The sequence below is a fragment of the Lichenostomus cassidix genome, chromosome Z, assembly GCF_008360975.1.
Source record: "Lichenostomus cassidix isolate B80296 chromosome Z, HeHo_3.0, whole genome shotgun sequence".
NCBI lineage: Eukaryota > Metazoa > Chordata > Aves > Passeriformes > Meliphagidae > Lichenostomus > Lichenostomus cassidix.
The window spans coordinates 23,916,636-23,934,118 of NC_139511.1; the positions used below are offsets into that span (position 1 = coordinate 23,916,636).

The window sequence follows — 17,483 nt, forward strand, 5'->3', positions numbered from 1 at the left end:
TGCTCGGCCACCCAGGTCATAAAAATAAAGACTGCTGATAAAGATTACTATATATACTTTTACAGAAGGTAACTTCCCTTTTTGTTTCAAAGCATGTGGCTTACTTAAGAATATGTCCTGATTCCATGCACTGTATTGCAACTTTAAAAGGAAGCCTACCCATGCTTCATTCAAACTACAAGTTCACAAGATATATCCTGACAGCTTGTGCAATATATATAAACAGAAATGATATTCATGTATTGAAATGAAGCTCTCTGGGTTTAAGTCTCAGTGCACTTTAGACAGTTACAGTTTTGCTGTATTTATGCATGGACATAAATTCCAGCCTTGGTGATGTATTTGGAAGAGATACCCAAACATACACATGCCTATCAGCTACAGATATCAGTTCATGCCACCACTTCTGATTTTTAGAACTTGAATATTGATTTATGTCCTCATGTCCCCATATATTTCTAGAAGTTATCCTGCTTAAAGTGTAAAACAAATTACACAATTACAAAAAAGTCTTTCTGGGAAACAAGCTCAGTTAATATTGTTAACTTTGCTATGCAAATAGAGATTATTTATGAATTTATTTACATGCCAGTGAAGATTTTTGTCTAAGATTTCACGCACAGTTAGACCCTCATATAAAAGGGAAAATAAAATAAATTCTGAAAATGCTTTGCTCAGAGCAGCACTACAACATAGTAGGCTTCTCTGGACATGGTCTTTATCATAATCACAGACACACATTCCTCAGCAAACCTTGATCACTGCTTAAGTGATAGCACATGCTACTCTAAACAGTATTGTTCTAAGTGCCCTGGATAGCTTCCTGCTATTTAATTTCTGTTATTTAAATAAATAAATTCCTGTTATTTACATAAACACTGAAAAGGAGCATCGCCATCCTGTCCTAACTGCACTTGTTTGTCATTTTGATATACTTGCTGTGAAGTTGCACACTTGTTTTGAGAAAAGCAAATTTAAAAACCCCCAAAACCAGACACAGTGATGTAAAGAAAATTCCATTAAAGAGAACCCAAGCATTTAGTTTCATTTGTGCTACACATAGAAGCGCAAATACCTTTTTGAGAGATCCAGTGCCTGTCTTGTTTGGAGGCACTGGAAGCCCAGGGTTCTCTCGGCGTGCTCTAACCATTGTGCCATGTATCAAACAACTCTGCTTGCCCTTTCACCCTTCCAGAAAGGGTTCTGTGTCAAGAAGGAAAAGGGAAGGACAAGGAAAGGACACATTTACACCAATCCATCACCTACTTCCCTAACACGCTGGACTAATAATCAGCTACTAGGTGCCTAAAGGGCTAAAATTATGCCTTGGCTGGATTGGATGGCTGTTAGACATGGAAGAGTAAAAAAGCTCCATTGGGCTGCAGTCTATGCTGCTCAGCCAACTGCTCTGTGAGCTAGAGGCACACACTGGGAAATAAGAAATAGACTTCCTTTATCCACAGCTTGAAAGAGGGACTACTTGGCAAGAGAGAAGTCTGAGCTGGGATGAGAAAACTCATTCTTTACAAATCCTAATGTGCTACACCCAGAGGAATCTGGACAGAAGTGAGAATCTCCACTGCCTGCGACCTCTGGGACACACTGAAATTACCACAGTCCAGACAGCACTTGCTCAGCACAGCCCACACTTTCTTCCAGAAGCAGGGAGCAAGATGTCTCATGTTACAGCTAACTCAACACATCACCTTCTCCTGGGACTCCTCAATTCCACAAAATATGGGAGAGGGGTTTAGAAGCTGACAAAGCATGCACCCCAAGCTTCATAGCACTGATAGGCTACTGTAGTGAAGAACGTGCCTGGTGGTTCAAGATCCATTTCTACTATGTTCACCAACTCAGCAACTTGAACAGTTTTGTGCTCAGTAATTCTTGGGACTTAATAATGCAACTAAAAATTTCTGTCTGCTCAAACTGGATGAGCAAACTGCCTTTCCTGAGAGAAGCAAATTGTGTAGGGAATCCAAGAGTAGTCAAGAGACTCCACATCCTCAGATTTTCTCCTTCTCAAATGATGAATTTTCTCTCTGGCAAAATATTAACAGAGACCTTTATGTTCCTGAGTAATTTTACCAGTCTAATGTGAAATACTTCTTTTCTGCTGTTGCCTCCAACACCCATTCCCAACAGCTTCTGGTACATATAATCCTAGAGTTAAAAAAACCCCAAAACCTCAACATACCAGATACCTATTTCTGCCTTCTTTCTCTGCAGATTGTAGTAGTTCCAGTTGCTCAATCACAGATGGGGAATGCAGCAAGTAAGTTATTATAAACAGGAAAGTGAAGCTATTTCTGCCAGACCCTCAGTAAACTGTCACTACTGCATTAGGTGCCAAACTTGGCCTCTTTTCCACATCCCTTATTTTTATCATTAAATATACTTTTCAAAAACAGTGATTATATTCCTATTAAGTAACATTTCTGAGCACTGAAGATATAGCACATGACTGTGCAGATGGAGAACATATGTCATTATTTCCATGTTTATTTACTTAGCAGCCTAGGGTAGGAAACAGAGTTTTTGGTTAACTTAAGACGGCTGAAGCACATGCAATGGCTCAGGCCAGTAGTCAGGCAATAAAAAGTGGTGGTTTTGCCAATTGTTTTTTTACATATTGTGAAACTAGCCCAACTATCCCTGTGTAGAGTTCAGCAAACTGTTGTAATCTTGATGTTATAGTTCCTACTTAATTCCTGGAATCACTACTGATACTCATGATTTACTGTGAAAAATGCCGTAAATCCCATTCTCCATTCCTCTAGCAAAACCCTTATGGAAACTGACAGGATTCCCTGAATTCTTTTAATATTATCCAAATATGTAAATAAAAATAAAGTCTTGTTTATGGAAAGCAAGAGCACTGAGATAAGAACTAAGTCACTGTGCTCACTATTAACTGCTGCTTGCTCAAGAGACATTTGGAAAAGTGACTGCTTCTCACTTCATTTTCCCCACTTGTTCTTGTCCCCCACCTCTCATTTCTTTGAGAGATATAAAAGATGTCCTTAAGAACACATCTGACTCTTGCTAAAGCAATGTCTACTGCAGAAAAAGGGTCACTTCAGATCTGAAGAAAGGATTTTTAAATACTAAGTCCTGTGGCTGCCAACAAAGTGAACATTACTCCTGCTAAGGCAATGGTAAAAAAGATGAAAGATAAAAAAGATTATGTTGTAGTATCTTAACCAAATACCCAGCCTCAGACCTCAGTTTAATGAAGCTTCCTTCTGTGAATAATGGCCATTAAAACATTTCTGAACCATACTATTGCACCCTTACTCGACAGCCACTCTGCAAAGACCTAATTTTCTGCAATGCAGGAGTTCTCCCATAAAGAAGGAATCCCAGGGTAGCAAGTCATGTTTCTAAGCTCCCATCTTGCTATCACTATAGACAAAAAGTGCTAAAGTAGCATCTGTAAGATCCAGGGACTTTACTGAAGGGCAGTTGTTTAAACTGGAATGAAATACCCTGCTGCAGCTGCCAGAAAGGGAGCAGGGAAACACCAGAGTGAGAATGTCTCAAGAACTGTCAGGTTCTCAGCCTCTCTGCACATCCAAGTGAAACTGAGCTCTGTGTCACACTTCTCCATCCTCTTCTCTGCTTCAAAGGTAATTTTTCAACCCTGAAAAGGCAGAATCACCTGTTCGCCTTCTAAAGGGCAGCAAGACTCTGCATGTTTCGGGAGAAAAAAGGTCTGCCACACTTCTGATCCTATCTTCTCCTTTAAATATGTGCCCCTTTTCTAAGTTCTTTTGCCACAAACAAGACCTTCCACATCTGCAGAGATGGAAAATAAGGAGGGGACACTCTTAACTGCAATTTGAAGCAAAAAAAAAAAAAGGTAAGCAGCAGTAATGATAAAATCACTGCTCAATGGACCCAAGACTTAAAATTATCAAACCACAGATTTTTAGCTAGAAAATCTATTTCTAAACAGCACTTGATTCCAAATAATTAGCTTTACAACATTATTAATGCTGTCTAAAAACATCCTAGTTTTTCCTGGGCTGGAGCCAAGTTCTTAGCTAGTTTCTTGCACTTTTGCAGACTGTGAACCAGTGAGGGATGCAAGTGACAGATTATAAACTACCTCTCTGATGTAGGAATGTAAAAGGCACTGCACTTTCTATTTCAATGTAGGAGGCCTCCCAAAAATTACATTAAAAGTAATGAGAATAAATCAATCTCTGACATCACTGGGAGTGAAATTTAAGATGTTACACACAGCTTTGTGAAAGATCACATTCACAGACCTTGGACTCATTACCTTTAATACTTGCCTGTGCTTCAGCATTGAGGCAAAAAACAGACCAGTAACAGCTGTAATCCCTCACCTCCATCTGGAGGGAGAGGTGGGCAAAAACAATCAGGGTAACAAGGAGGCCATAAGGGCCTTCTCATGGGCTCTCTGGGTGCAAAGTTGCCCGTCTGTGACAGAGAGGAAAGTGCCCAGGCAGCTGCTGATGAAATGATGTTGATGGTGAAGCACTACCAGGAGAGTGAAGACAGCAGAATCCTGGAGGCTGGCAAAGCAAGGGATCTCATTTTTAAGCTGGAACTGAAGACCACATAAACTGTGCTCTTGGGGCCACAGTACGGCTTATTATTGCTTCTAGGCCAAATTCCTCTGGCACTTAGGCTGGGAGAGCCACTATCATGGGGGAGTTTTGGGCCCTTCACTACAAGAATGACACTAAGCATGCCTGAAGAAGGGTAGCAAAGATGGAAAAGGGTCTAGAGCACAAGTAGGTGAGGGAGCTGGGAGTGTTCAGCCTGGAGAAAAGGAGGCTCAGGAGGGAATATTACTGCTCTCCACAACTGCATGAAAGGAGGTTGTAGCCAGGTGGGGGTCAAGTCATAGGCTGAAAGGAAATGGCCTCAAATTGCACCACGGGAAGTTTAGCTTGGCTATTAGGAAAAATTTCTTCACCGAAAGGGTTGTCAAACATTTAAAATGACTGTCTGGAAAAGTGGTGGAGTCATCAAACCTGGAGGCATTAAAAGTTGTGCAGGTGTGATACTACTTAGGGACATGGTTCAGTGGTGGATGTGGCAGTGTTAGGTTAATGGTCAGAAGCAGTGATTTTAATGGTCTCTTCCAACCTAAACTGTTCTGTGATTCTATGAGTACTGAAAAGGAGTATCACTACTAATTAGTGAAAAAGGTAGGCATGAAGGGAGCTGTCAGCTACTGTGACACTAAAGACATACTGGCAGAGAGTCCCTTGGTGTATGAGGTGTATGGTCCTTCTCAGTCCAGTTTTTGTGATCACATTACTTCTGTTCTCAGGGGTTTGGACTGCAGGCACAAGGTGAGCTACTGGGCCACTTAAAATGCCATATATGAATGCAGCTTGGCTACTCTGATGGATGAAACCAAGTCCCTAATGAAAACAAGTGTCCTTGTCTCTGTGCCATGACCTAACCAAAACTGCTCCCACAACCTAGCCAGAACCCCTGTGCTGCCACTGGGACAACTTGTTAAACTTTTTAACTTTGGTTTTTGGCCAACCAGGAAGAATATGGGTGCTCACAGAAGTGCCATGTTTTAAAAAAGGTACTGCACTTTATAAAGCATTTTGAATTTCCATTCAGAAATAAGAGAGAGCAAAATTTATGTATGTGTTTTACTCCTCTACAATTCTCAATCACATAAAAACTCGAAGGGATTTGCAAGTGACAGCATATTTTGATACAAATTTGAGGCAAAAGCTTAGATTCTAAAATGAGGGAAACATTTGCATTTCATGTGATATTCTTTGCCAAGCTGACAACAGAAATAGGCCTAAAGGATCGGAGTCTGTTTACATACATACATACTAATGCCTCTGTGAGACAGACAATAATGGAAGTCTAAAGAAACACCAGCTTAGCAACATGTAGCTCTTCTGGTATACGACCGTGAAGCCTGGCAAGCATTCCTTACATCCTGTATTGGTACCATGACTCCTCAGAGCAAGGCTACCCAGCCTCCCACTCTCCTCCTTGTATTTAGAAAAACTTAGTCCTGTGAACAGAGTTACTTGAGTGACTTTTGCAGCATTTCATATTCCTTCAAGAAAACCCCTCTTCCATACCTTCTGTCTTGAGACTCAAGGCACAGGGGTAAGAGATGCAGAAGATTTAGACTAGTTATCTGCTGCATTTAAATTTGCTAGAGCACCTCCACACTGGACTGGAGTCCCCAGAGTGAGCAGACACAGTGTCGTTGATACAAAAGGCATTGGCCTTGACTCCTTCCTTGCTAAAGTTATTGCAGTAGGCTTTAACAAACTGGCATTCCCACGTCCGCACAGACTTCATGGCATGTTCTGAAGTCAGCAGGTGGGCAATGTGTGAAATGAGGAAGAGAAAACAAAATAACAAGACAATATTTCTTCCAGAGCTCCAGACACTTTTATACAGACATAAAACTCAGAATACATATCTTTAAATTCATGTGACTTAGAGTATTCCCATCATGTAGGTGCTTCTGTGTTCCACCACAGCACTGGTATTTCCTGTCTCTATCTCTATACAGTTTTTAATACCACCTATATGTATTTCCAGATATGAGTTTCTCTAGGGGAACAAGGTAAGAATGTAGTAAGTACTTTTCTACCATAAAACCAAAAACAAAGTCAGAGGAATTATATACTCTCAACTAATCTGTGAAGTTCTAACCAACAAACAGGCTGGAGTTAATGGCAATAATCTGTGAAAAAAAGGCATGCAGCATTGGTAGCCTCAATGTAGAAAAGTTTTGCACTTTATCTTCTGGAATTTTTGTTCGACAAACAAATTACATGCCACAAGGAGATGGCAATTTTACATAGATACTTACTAACATTTACAAGGGAATGTCCTTTCTTGGAAAGTTTTGGGGGCAAAAGTCCTCCTTCTTTTTTGGCTATCCTCAGAATATTTCTTTTGATGTCAGGGGAAAAAAACCTAGCAGATTTTCTTAATGGCCAGGAGAAGGAGCCAGATCTGAGATTGTTACAGTAAGTGCAGGTCTGTGTAAAATCAGAGCATCTGCCCACACCTACACAGATGGTAGATTTTTGCAATTTCCCTATGTGTTGCACTGCTTAAAACCTGCAATTTAGTGCTTAATTTTATTGAGTTTTGTTTTAAATCTGTCAGGTCCAAATTATATCTAAATGACATTACTATAATTAAGACTATATGTTTAACTATGTTATACCCACTTCTGTAATATCAATGTTTCTCAGCTTCACACCAACACATTGACTAAAACACTCCCTATTCAATAAATTTCAGACTAGGGGGAAAAAATTCAAGTTCTCAAGCTACCTTCAGGTGTCAGTTCTACTAAACATCTGCATTGGAACTGTTGAGTTGCTGCTCTGGCTTTGTTTGCCTGGTTACAAACGAAACCCTAGAGTTTTGGCCTGAAGAGGTTCCCATTTCTAGGCATAGTCCTGATTCTGTTTTCATCAAAACACCAACCAAACCCAGTAAAAAACAATTTCCTGTTTGATGAAATTGATCTGAGCTGCTGCTTTCTCAGTCCCTAGGGACCAGATCACACTCTGCTATGCACTCAGCATTGTTTCAGGTTGAGAAATCTGGGCTGTTTGCAGCAGATTTTACGCTGAGAGAAGAAAACACAGCTGCTTACAAGACAGTCAACCAAAATGCTCCATTCTGGCTGCTGAGTACTTGACAGATACAATCAGCTTATAATAGAGTATCTGCAACCTATGTGCTGTAATTCTTCTCCAAGTTGAGTATGCTTTTGAACCGTTTTCATCATGGTCTTCTTCCTACCGTATGCTTCTGGCTGTCCATGGTCTTTGCTCGAGTGGTACTAGAAGCTGAAGTGCTTCTGGACCCCTGTGGGTCTGAAGAAACAGAGAATGTTTCATTTTTGAGAGGGAGCGAGGAGCACAACTGCAGAGGACAGAGAGGGTTCTTCCCTGAAGTAATTGTGAAATGACCTGGGGAACCTGTCAGACAATCTTCCACAGAGAGCACAGAAAAGTCATCTGGACAGGACTGAACCGAAGAGGCAGCAGAAAAACAATCTCATCCCTTCTCGTTATGGTGTTTATGCTGTTATGATGGTGGTGGACAATTGAACAGAAGGTAATGGAAGGAACCTCTATATTGCCTTTTGGGTACACATCCCTTGAAAGCCTTTGCAAAAATCTGCAAACAAATCCCTTATTTAGATGTGGTGTATGACCTGACGAGCTTTGTGCACCTTTGCTTCTACATTTTCTTCTCCCTCCCAGCAAAACCAAGGCAAGTAACAGGTCACCACCTTTGAACACTGGCAATTGCTGCAAATTGCATTTTATACACAATACTTCCATCATATTGGGAAAGAAGTAGATAATTTTGTTTGAAATGTTGGAAGGAAGAGTACTCTTTCTTACAGGGAAAATCCTTTGCAATGTTTACCAGCCTGGGTAGAATGAATTTCACAGCATAAATCAAGACAAGGATTAAAAAAAAAAAAAAAAGAAAATATTCCTACACTCCACTTCAATGTGAAATGGATTCTGAGAGCTAAGAATCAAATTTGTTTGACTACATGACAAACACACTGTGTACAATCCATCAAAATCCAAACACAGAGACACAGGGGATTCCTGATTTTGTCACAGTAAGAGTGCTATAATGTAAAAAATCTGGAATAGCTTTGGTCCAGTTAAATGAATCAATTTTGACAAGACTTCAGAGGCAACTTTATGATGCCAGAAATCCTGACACTTATTCAAAAACTCATAGGCACTAAGACTAAAACTCGCAAATTAATTGTAATAGAAATTACTTTCTAGGAATGGTTTAAGTAGTTATAATAACAGCAAAGCTCCTGTAGTAACATGCAGCTACCTTCATCTCTATCAGAGTCATTCCTACAAAATAAAGAGGAAAAAAACCAACCAAAAGCCTCTCCTGATATGAAGAATATGCTGGCAATATACTTTTGAATTTTCAATCCAAAGGAATTTATCTCTATTGTGTGCTCCATTTCGAAAAATCTTGCAGCATCCAATTAAGTTTTTCCCTCAGTCTTTGCTTTGCTTCCTATAGAAACAAGCAGGAGAACATCTACCCTAATTTCCAGAAGCAAGGTAAGAATTATTGGGCTTCAGGGGACTAACTTTTGAGAAAGCAGATTTAAATGAAAAAACTCTTGAACAGCATGCCTGCATGCTTCCAGACGTATTTATTTTGCACACAAAATACTTGTAAAAGCCGTTTTCTTCAGTCTTAATGAAAACAATAATTATTAATGTTTTTACATTATTGTTTTAAGTCTTAAAAAGATTTTTAAAAGATAATTAACCTACTAAACTTCCATAGAATTGTCTATATATTTGTTTTTTACATCCACCTTTCTCATCCACTTGTCTTCCAGTACCCTCAGTGGAAAACCACTGGAAAACTGATTTACATTTCTCCTGTACTCACCCATCATGATGTTATGATACCCTCAATAGAAAAACACGTTTACATTTCTTCTGTATTTAACCATCACAATGCTATCCTGAAACTCTTACTCATAAAGAGTCACAAGATTTATAAGAAAGAGAAAAAAATACACAGAATGGCAGCAAGGAATATTTTTGCCAGTGTTAATTAGATATCAATTCACCATTACTTAGTCACAGGTATTTTCTAATATTGTGTTCTATATTCACAATAGAACCTCTGCACATTATCACAGATGGAAAGTCACTCAAGAGAGGTTGCAAACAAAGAAGACTAAATTACAAATAATAAAGCATACAAAAGTATCTCAAAGGGTTACAGAAATGGGATCATGATGAAAGAGCTGTTCAGTAAAAGGGGTGAATCACAGGTTGACAGATGTTGTACACAGAGAAAGTTCTGTCCAGTAAAGCTTTCCTGTGCCTACACTAGGTGAGTCTAACTCCTAAGTGTTTCCCAATGGTTCAGGTTTTGAAAGCATTTCATTAATGCTTCATTAAGCACATGCATCCCCACTTGTCTGCACAGCTGTAATCCAAGTTTTTTGAAATCATCTGACGTAAAATGATTTTTTGCTTTCTTGTTTTGGTTTATCTAGATCCGCAGGGTTATCATGTGACTCAAAATATCACAGCAGCAGCCACTTTACACTTTCTTCAAGGAACTGTCCCTTTTTCAATTTGTCAGTTTTCAATGGCTGTGGGTCTCACAAGGAGCTGTGACAGCTAAGTGAGAACTGAAGAGTATTTTTCTGAATTAGAAATTAAAAGCAAAGGAGAAGAGAAGAATCCAAACAAACTTCCACCTAGTTTTAAGATCCAGAATCAATGAGTGAAAGCATAAAATAGCACTGCTTTGTGAGACAGCAAGAAGCTAAGTTCTAAGAGTTTGAAAATCTGCAGTTCCATGAACTAATTCAAACCTTCAGATTCAACAGGCAAATTTAGCCTGAAATCTTACTATGCTTGGAGACATTTTCTACACTCTTTTTCACACTCCTGTTCTTGCTTTCTTTTTCCTCCCTGTCTGTCGGAATCTCAGAGCACTGTTGGTGGTTCTTCTCCAGATCCATGATAGGCACCCACTGAAGAGGATAGCATATGTTATTATATGTGTTGTTAACTCTGGGAGCCTTGGGACTTGAAGGAATCTTGAAAACTTAGTGAAAATTTCCAAGTACCATCTGCCAAGTTCCACGATGGTTGGCCAAGTTTCATGAAGCCATTAACTCCCCCAGGGTAGCTAAAGAAACACCTCCCATAAAGAAATATTGAGAAAGGGTGATTCAGCTTCTGCGGGGTAGAAGGTCCTATCAAAAGGCAGGGAGGAAAGGGGCAGCATGGCAGGAGAGATGTTTACTTTCCTTGGACTAGGCCATTGGACTCACCACCAGAACTGAAGTTCTTCCTCTGTGACTAAGAACTGCCAGTAATATATTAAACACAAATTTTTTAAACACTTTTTTTTTTTTTCTAGCTAGAAAGATATCCAATTTAGGAACATCAGGTTTTGTTTTGCATTCTCCACAGGAACAATCCCAAAAATCTCATGGAAAAAATGCTCTGATGAAAATTGGGTCCACAGTCCAAGAAACCACAAAATGCAAATCTTCCCTGCCTTGCTGGATCTACATATCCTCCATTTAAGGTCTTTTCAGTAATGTGTTCTGAATTAATATTTGCAAAGAAAAGGGGGAAAAAAAAGAGGAAGTTTTCACATGATTTCATATTTCACGTTGGAAGGGCTCTTTAGAAATCTAATCCACGTGGTGTTTTGAAGCCAAAACTGTTGCCCTAGTGGCTGTGCATATGATTACTGATATGCTGCATGTTCCTAAACAAAAGCATAGGCAACCTATTAAATATTCATACACACAGCAGAATTAAATAACTATACCCAAGCAGCGAGCTAAATATAAACAAAAGAAGGAATAACCAGCCTAGACTACAAGGAATTAAGTTACTGGTTCTGCCCCTCTGTGAGCTGCACATCATCTTTATGGATACCTTGTGCTGCAAAAAAATGGTGTCTACATGTTAGATAAAAGAAACTAGTTCCAGACAGACAAGAGTTTCCTAACCTCCTCAATAACTGTGGCTGTGCTTAGGAGTAACTGATAGGGTGAACATGATGGATGCTATCTTTAGTTGCATCATCTTGAATCTAAAAGGTCATCCAAACCCAAGAGACCTCTTAAAACAGAACTTTCCAAGGACAGTCTTATTGAAAAAAAATTGTGAAAACGCTGAGTTAAAGATGTATATCCTAATGTCCTCAGAGAGAGAAGAAGATACAAATGAAGATCTGGACATTTATTTTACTCTCCTACAGTTGATTTGAACAACTCACCTTTTTAATGAAGAAATGGAAAAAAGAGTGTTAATGAAAAATCACAAGATTTACTTTTGCTGCCTTCTGTATTTCTCTTTGGTTGTCTCTAGTTTGAACCTCAACAATTGTAATCAAGGAAAAGAAGGAGAAGAAAAAGTAAAGAGTAACTGAAGAGGAGGTGTTTATGTACTCTGCAATTCTTGGGAACTGGTTACAATCCTGCCTCCGTTTTTCCTCTCTCCCCCTTCCTTTGCCGCAACTGTCACAGATGCCTCTGGCTGCATGAGGCTCCCAGTGTGGGCCAAGAAGTTTTGTTTGGTTTGCTTTTTAAAGTAGACAACAGTCACTTTATTCTTCTTTCAGTGGCACATCATCAACAATATTACAAAGAGCAGGAGAGGGACATTGAATTTCTGCTTTTCGGCACAAAGCATGTGGCTGCTATTTTATTTTACAGAAGCTTTCTAGTGAGTGTTTTTTGGTAATCATGAAAGGAAAAAAAAGTTATGTTTTTTACATGTTATTCTGATGCCTCACGTTTAAAACCATAAGCAACAGTAAGGTGGTATAATGCAAAGCACAAGAGCATACAGCAAATAACCACAGAAAATAAACAAAATAGCAAAAACAACAGACACTTCACAGAAAACCAATTTCCCTCCTAATTAAAATTATTAAAAAAAAGCCTTACTGTATTAGGGAAACATAGGCTAGTGGAGCATCTGCAAGTTTAGCCAAAAACGCCCCTAAAAATAGTCAAATTAAAATTGAAGTCCTGTCACTGTAAACTTGCCACAAATCCTCCTGCACATTATAAAGTGAGGAAAAGTTAAGATGCATTCTTAAGATTCCTTATGCTTTACAAATCCACAGCTATGCTCAGATGTGAAAAGTTAAAAAAAAGTTGGAATCCTTTTCGGAATAAAAGATTTCAAAATAGGCTGTTTCTCCTCTAAAGAACACACATTTTCTTTTGTTTCTGTCAACTTTAAAGAATATAAGAGTTGAACAGAACAGACATAATGAAAAAGTTTGAGATACTCAGGTCAAATTCTCCCTAAAACAGATGTATGCAACTTCAATTACCATCCCATATACAGCAGATGGCTGCAATCATCAGCTTACTTGCAATGTATCTAATACCAGGCCTTCTACAAAGTTATTTCAGAAGCACCTACCAAGGAAGCAAAAATGAAACTTTTGTCTCCAGCTGCAAAGTACCCATTTTAAGAAATCTGACTTCTACCATTTTTGGTGGCACTTGAGACACATGCTTAACCCATCAAAAGACCCTTTCATACAGAAAGGGCGACTCAAAATTGATAGTCCTGCTCTCTTTAGGAACAGTTCAAAACAGTATTTAATGATACAAGCCACTGATAGAGGCAGAAATGCTGTATCTATTTTGTTCAATATCTTACTATGGCACTCAAGGTGGAGGAAAATTACTTTAATGACAAGACAAAAAAATATTATGGAACTGTGGTTTTGTCTTAAATAAATGAGAATTACAACTGAAAATAAGCAAAATGGAATAGTGCATCTGCTCAGAGTTAATTGAGCACACAAGGAAGCTGCAACCACTTACACAAAATGAGATTCTAACCCAGTGTGCCAGTACTGACATTGATTCCTAGCTACATTCTTCTACTCATGTTGCACTCAAAACCCAATGAATTCCTGCTTACTGAAAAAAGGAAAGGTGTTCCAGAGGCACATGGTGAATTACAATGGGATTATCAGCAGGGAGGGTAATACAACTTTACAGAACTTCTGTAAAGAAGTGTAATCTGCTGTTATTTTAATCATACTTTGAACTCACACTAGTAAAGGGGTTTGTCCAAAAAGTAGCAACAAAACCAGTATTATCAAAATGTGATGACAAGTTTCTGTTTAGTGACTCAAATGTTTTCTTCCTCTATAGTAACTGGGAATCAACGTGAGAGAAAACGCACATTTACATGACTGTAAGTCTTGCCATAATTTATCCTGCAAAGATCCACTCATATAGCCCCTCTCGAAACATGCAAGCTTATGGAAGTTCAAGAAGTGATCAGCTAAATTCATGAGGGAAAAAAATGCAGGATGAGCACTTGAAGGCAAAAGATATTGCCTCAGACTTGGTAAACCCATAGCCACGAATTTCCAGAGTGCTGTGTTTTAGGGAAGTTCTACTTTGTCAGAATATTTGCCTTATTCTTACCTCTTTCCTTTGAGCCATTGCTGAAGACAAGGTATGCTGTGAGTTTGACTGCTAGAGCTATTCTATGTCTTCAGCCAGAGTTTTTCAGCAGCCTTGGATGCATTCTGACCCAAATTCGTAGCCATAGTCCCAAATAGATCTTTTAGCTCTCAGACAGATTAGCCATGTATTCAGAGCATACAGAGAAACCCAAACACTGAGACTTGAGACTCACCTGTGCATTCATGTTGTAGTCCCTTCCCGTAGTATCCTTTTTCACAGATACACTCGAACTGGCCAGTGTGAGTGCCACATTTACAGCTTGCCATGATGTCGCAGCAGTTTTCATTTGCCTCACAGAGATATGAGCAATGGGATATATCTTCTTGGATATAGCTGCCAGAGGGCAGGTCTGAAACAGTACCAATTAATTAAGAAAGAATTCAAACAAAAGTAATTTCACAGTCTCACATTATATCGTTAGTGAAACATTTGTTAAAAACCCTAGATTCCAGCTCTGAGGAGTCATGATGGCAGCATGAAGGAGAACCTTTCTATGCTCAAAATGCAAAAAGATTGGTGTCCTTATTCTGGAAAAAGGCTCACTGAAATCCATGGTGCACTCAAATTTTCTCAGTCAGCTTCATTTGAGTCTAACACTGCTAGAAAGCAGTCTCACTCCCAACAAAAGCTGTTGAGACAGCTTCTCCCAGCTTTGGTGGATGCCCTGTTTGGCATCAGAGGAACATTTGGTCATGGCAGGTAAAACCAGTTGGTCATATTATAAAATAAAAATCTTTCCTTTGGCACATTCACGTAGACCAATCCAACCTTACCTGGAACAAACAGGATTGCAACAAAGCACCAGAAAAGCTTATTTTAAAGTAGCAAGTTTAAAAAAATTGTAGCAAATAAATGCAAATAGCTAGTCTGATGCATGTTCTAAGCCTCAATCAAGCAGCATTGTCAAACAAATGTTTATTCATATGTTCTCACTTGCTTGTCTAAACCAACTTTATTTTTCAGGCAGAACCTTTTTTATAGAATAGAGCAGAATAAAAGAGGATTAGACCACAGTCCAAACTCTCTTTCCATCTCTTCCTCTTTCCAGTTTTACTGCATGTATAAGGTCATAAACACAAATTATATTGACTCTTACACAGAGAGATCCAGATCAGCTCTGAACAAGCTAACTGCTGTTGCTGTGTGAGATACCATAAAGGTACTAAGTCTAGTCCTAACGTGTACACCAGGTGCCTCTCGTATCAGACTACCGGGTACATCCATTCAAGCACAAGTTACACTGGGCCAAGAGCATAGCCTGTCCTTCATGGATAAAATGAAGAGCTGAATGGATGTAAGTATGTATATACATCAGCAATACATTGCTCACATTTGTTGATGATAAGTTAAGCCAAATAAAGTTAGTCCATTTAACTGAGGAACAAACACCTCTGGAAGAAAGTATGAGAAAAATAAAAAGGGAGTCAACACTCTATGAAATGTAAATACAAGATAGTACTGGAGATCTTTCTATTCAGACCTCTCTGCTCCCTGTGGATGTCTGAAGTAAGGGCATTAATACCTTCATGAAGACCTCTGCGTGCCAGAGCTTCAAACTCAGCAAAACTATGAAGAAGGTAACAGTGATCTTCTTTTGGATGGGATGCCATATCATTCAGTTCTCGGATATTCCCCTGCCATATCCCAAAGGTGAAGATCTCCACTCCAAGCTCACGCAAGGATGCTGCAATGGGCCTTGGGTCTCCCCCATTGGAATATCCATCAGTAATGAGAAATATCACTTTTGTAGCATTTCCACGGGCATGACGTAATATTTGCTGGAAGAGAAAATTAAATTGCACACCTCAGCAAAGGGTTAACAGTGGTTGATCCACTTCCTCCATTATACGACTTCTTGTATTTGAACTATACAGATAATTAAGCCCTTGCAAGATAACCTGCTATAACAAAGGTCAAACATCTGCACAAAGAGCCTGTGGTCGAACAAGGCCAACCACGGAGTCATGCTTTAGTTGGTCACAGTTTGCACAATCACAGAAATCATGACACAATAGGAAATGAGACACTTTTCATGCTGATTGATAAAGTCAGCCATGCATCAGATTCAGCAATGATTCTGATCAGAGTTTGCATGACTTTGTCCAGACTGAAGTTTAAATAGGTAATACAAACACTGAAAATCGAGTGCAAGATCCAAAATACAGTCTAAAATATTTTAATGTAATCTTTTGTTTCCATCCACTAAGCTATAAACCCCACTGCTGATTTATTTTAAGTGTTCTCCTAACAAACATTAGGACTGTTGGTTATTTAAAACCCAGCATAGCATTCCCCATTTGTCCCTATTGAGCAGTGCTTTTGTCCCTTACAACAGTTTGCTAAGATCACTTTAGATCATCCATCATGGCCTCAAAAACTACCTGTAGTCCCTGCTGCCCTGCTGCTCTCTCTTTCTATTTCTTCACACAAAGCATGTGTGACACCACTCAGTACTGCCTGAGTAAGAGCAGGCCCAACAGTTTCCTGCCCATTTCAACCTCCCAGTCTGGCAATGAACTAGTGCTATCTACTCTGCGAGTACATTTGATTTTTGCACAGAAAGCAGAGCACTGGCATAGATGCAATGTTGATGTGCCATGCACTACAAGCCACCCTATGGAGTTACCTTGCTGATGATTAACAACTGTCTGCCAGAGTGTGAGCAAAATAGGGATGACCAGCAACTTCCTGATTGTGGCCAGCTGCTGTCCGTGACCCTAAAGCAAGGGATTGCAAAGGTGTACTTTTCCATCCTCTGGGAACTAATGCAGAAGGAATTAAATGTAGACATCCAATTTGGTAGCAGGCAAATTATGACCATGTTTATTTCAAAGATAGTTTGTATCATGTTACAATCTATGCAAAAGACCACATTTAAGAGACCTTTGAATGATACTCCAAAAGTCCTGTCATTGTATGACGAGTAGGTGAATGTGCTTAAGTCACTCTTAAAAAGCACAAATTCCAGAACCAGAGATCAACTGAGCTGAGCTGTTTTATTACAAAACCTTTATGTAAGTCTTATGAAGTAAAATTGTCTGGCTTTCAGCTCATCGAAAAACTTACTAGCTAGGTCAGTCTAAAAAAATCTAAAGAGTTTTTGTACACCTTCTCACTAAGCCAGGCCACATTTCAGGACAATTGGATTTTGATTTGTCAGTTCACTGATTTCAGGTAGATATTAAGCGAAACCAAGCATACACCCCATAAATCAAAGCACATACCATTGGCACTGTGGTCTGAGAGACTGCCAAGCACTGTTTTGCTGTTGGGCTTGATTTTATTACTACTTGTATGCAAAACCCAAAGGGAGTGAAACCAAATTCCCTTGCAGACAAAAATACCCTTCACAAATCAAACTTATTGTTCCTCATGTTGCTTAAGTCATAAGTGGAAAACCAGAAAGAAGTGGGGAAACAGAATGAAGTGGAAAACT

The 17,483-nt window shown here is 39.2% G+C and overlaps 1 protein-coding gene across 1 annotated transcript in view; it reads right to left on the minus strand.

The window, feature by feature from the left end:
• SVEP1 (sushi, von Willebrand factor type A, EGF and pentraxin domain containing 1) overlaps window positions 1-17,483 on the minus strand; it is a 117,422-nt gene that overhangs the window by 89,289 nt on the left and 10,650 nt on the right. Inside the window, exons 2-3 of the mRNA XM_085042305.1 lie at window positions 15,570-15,825; window positions 14,220-14,396 (exon numbers count right to left, since the gene is read on the minus strand). Coding sequence (XP_084898431.1) covers window positions 14,220-14,396; window positions 15,570-15,825 — 433 coding nt within the window. The remainder of the gene's footprint in view (window positions 1-14,219; window positions 14,397-15,569; window positions 15,826-17,483) is intronic.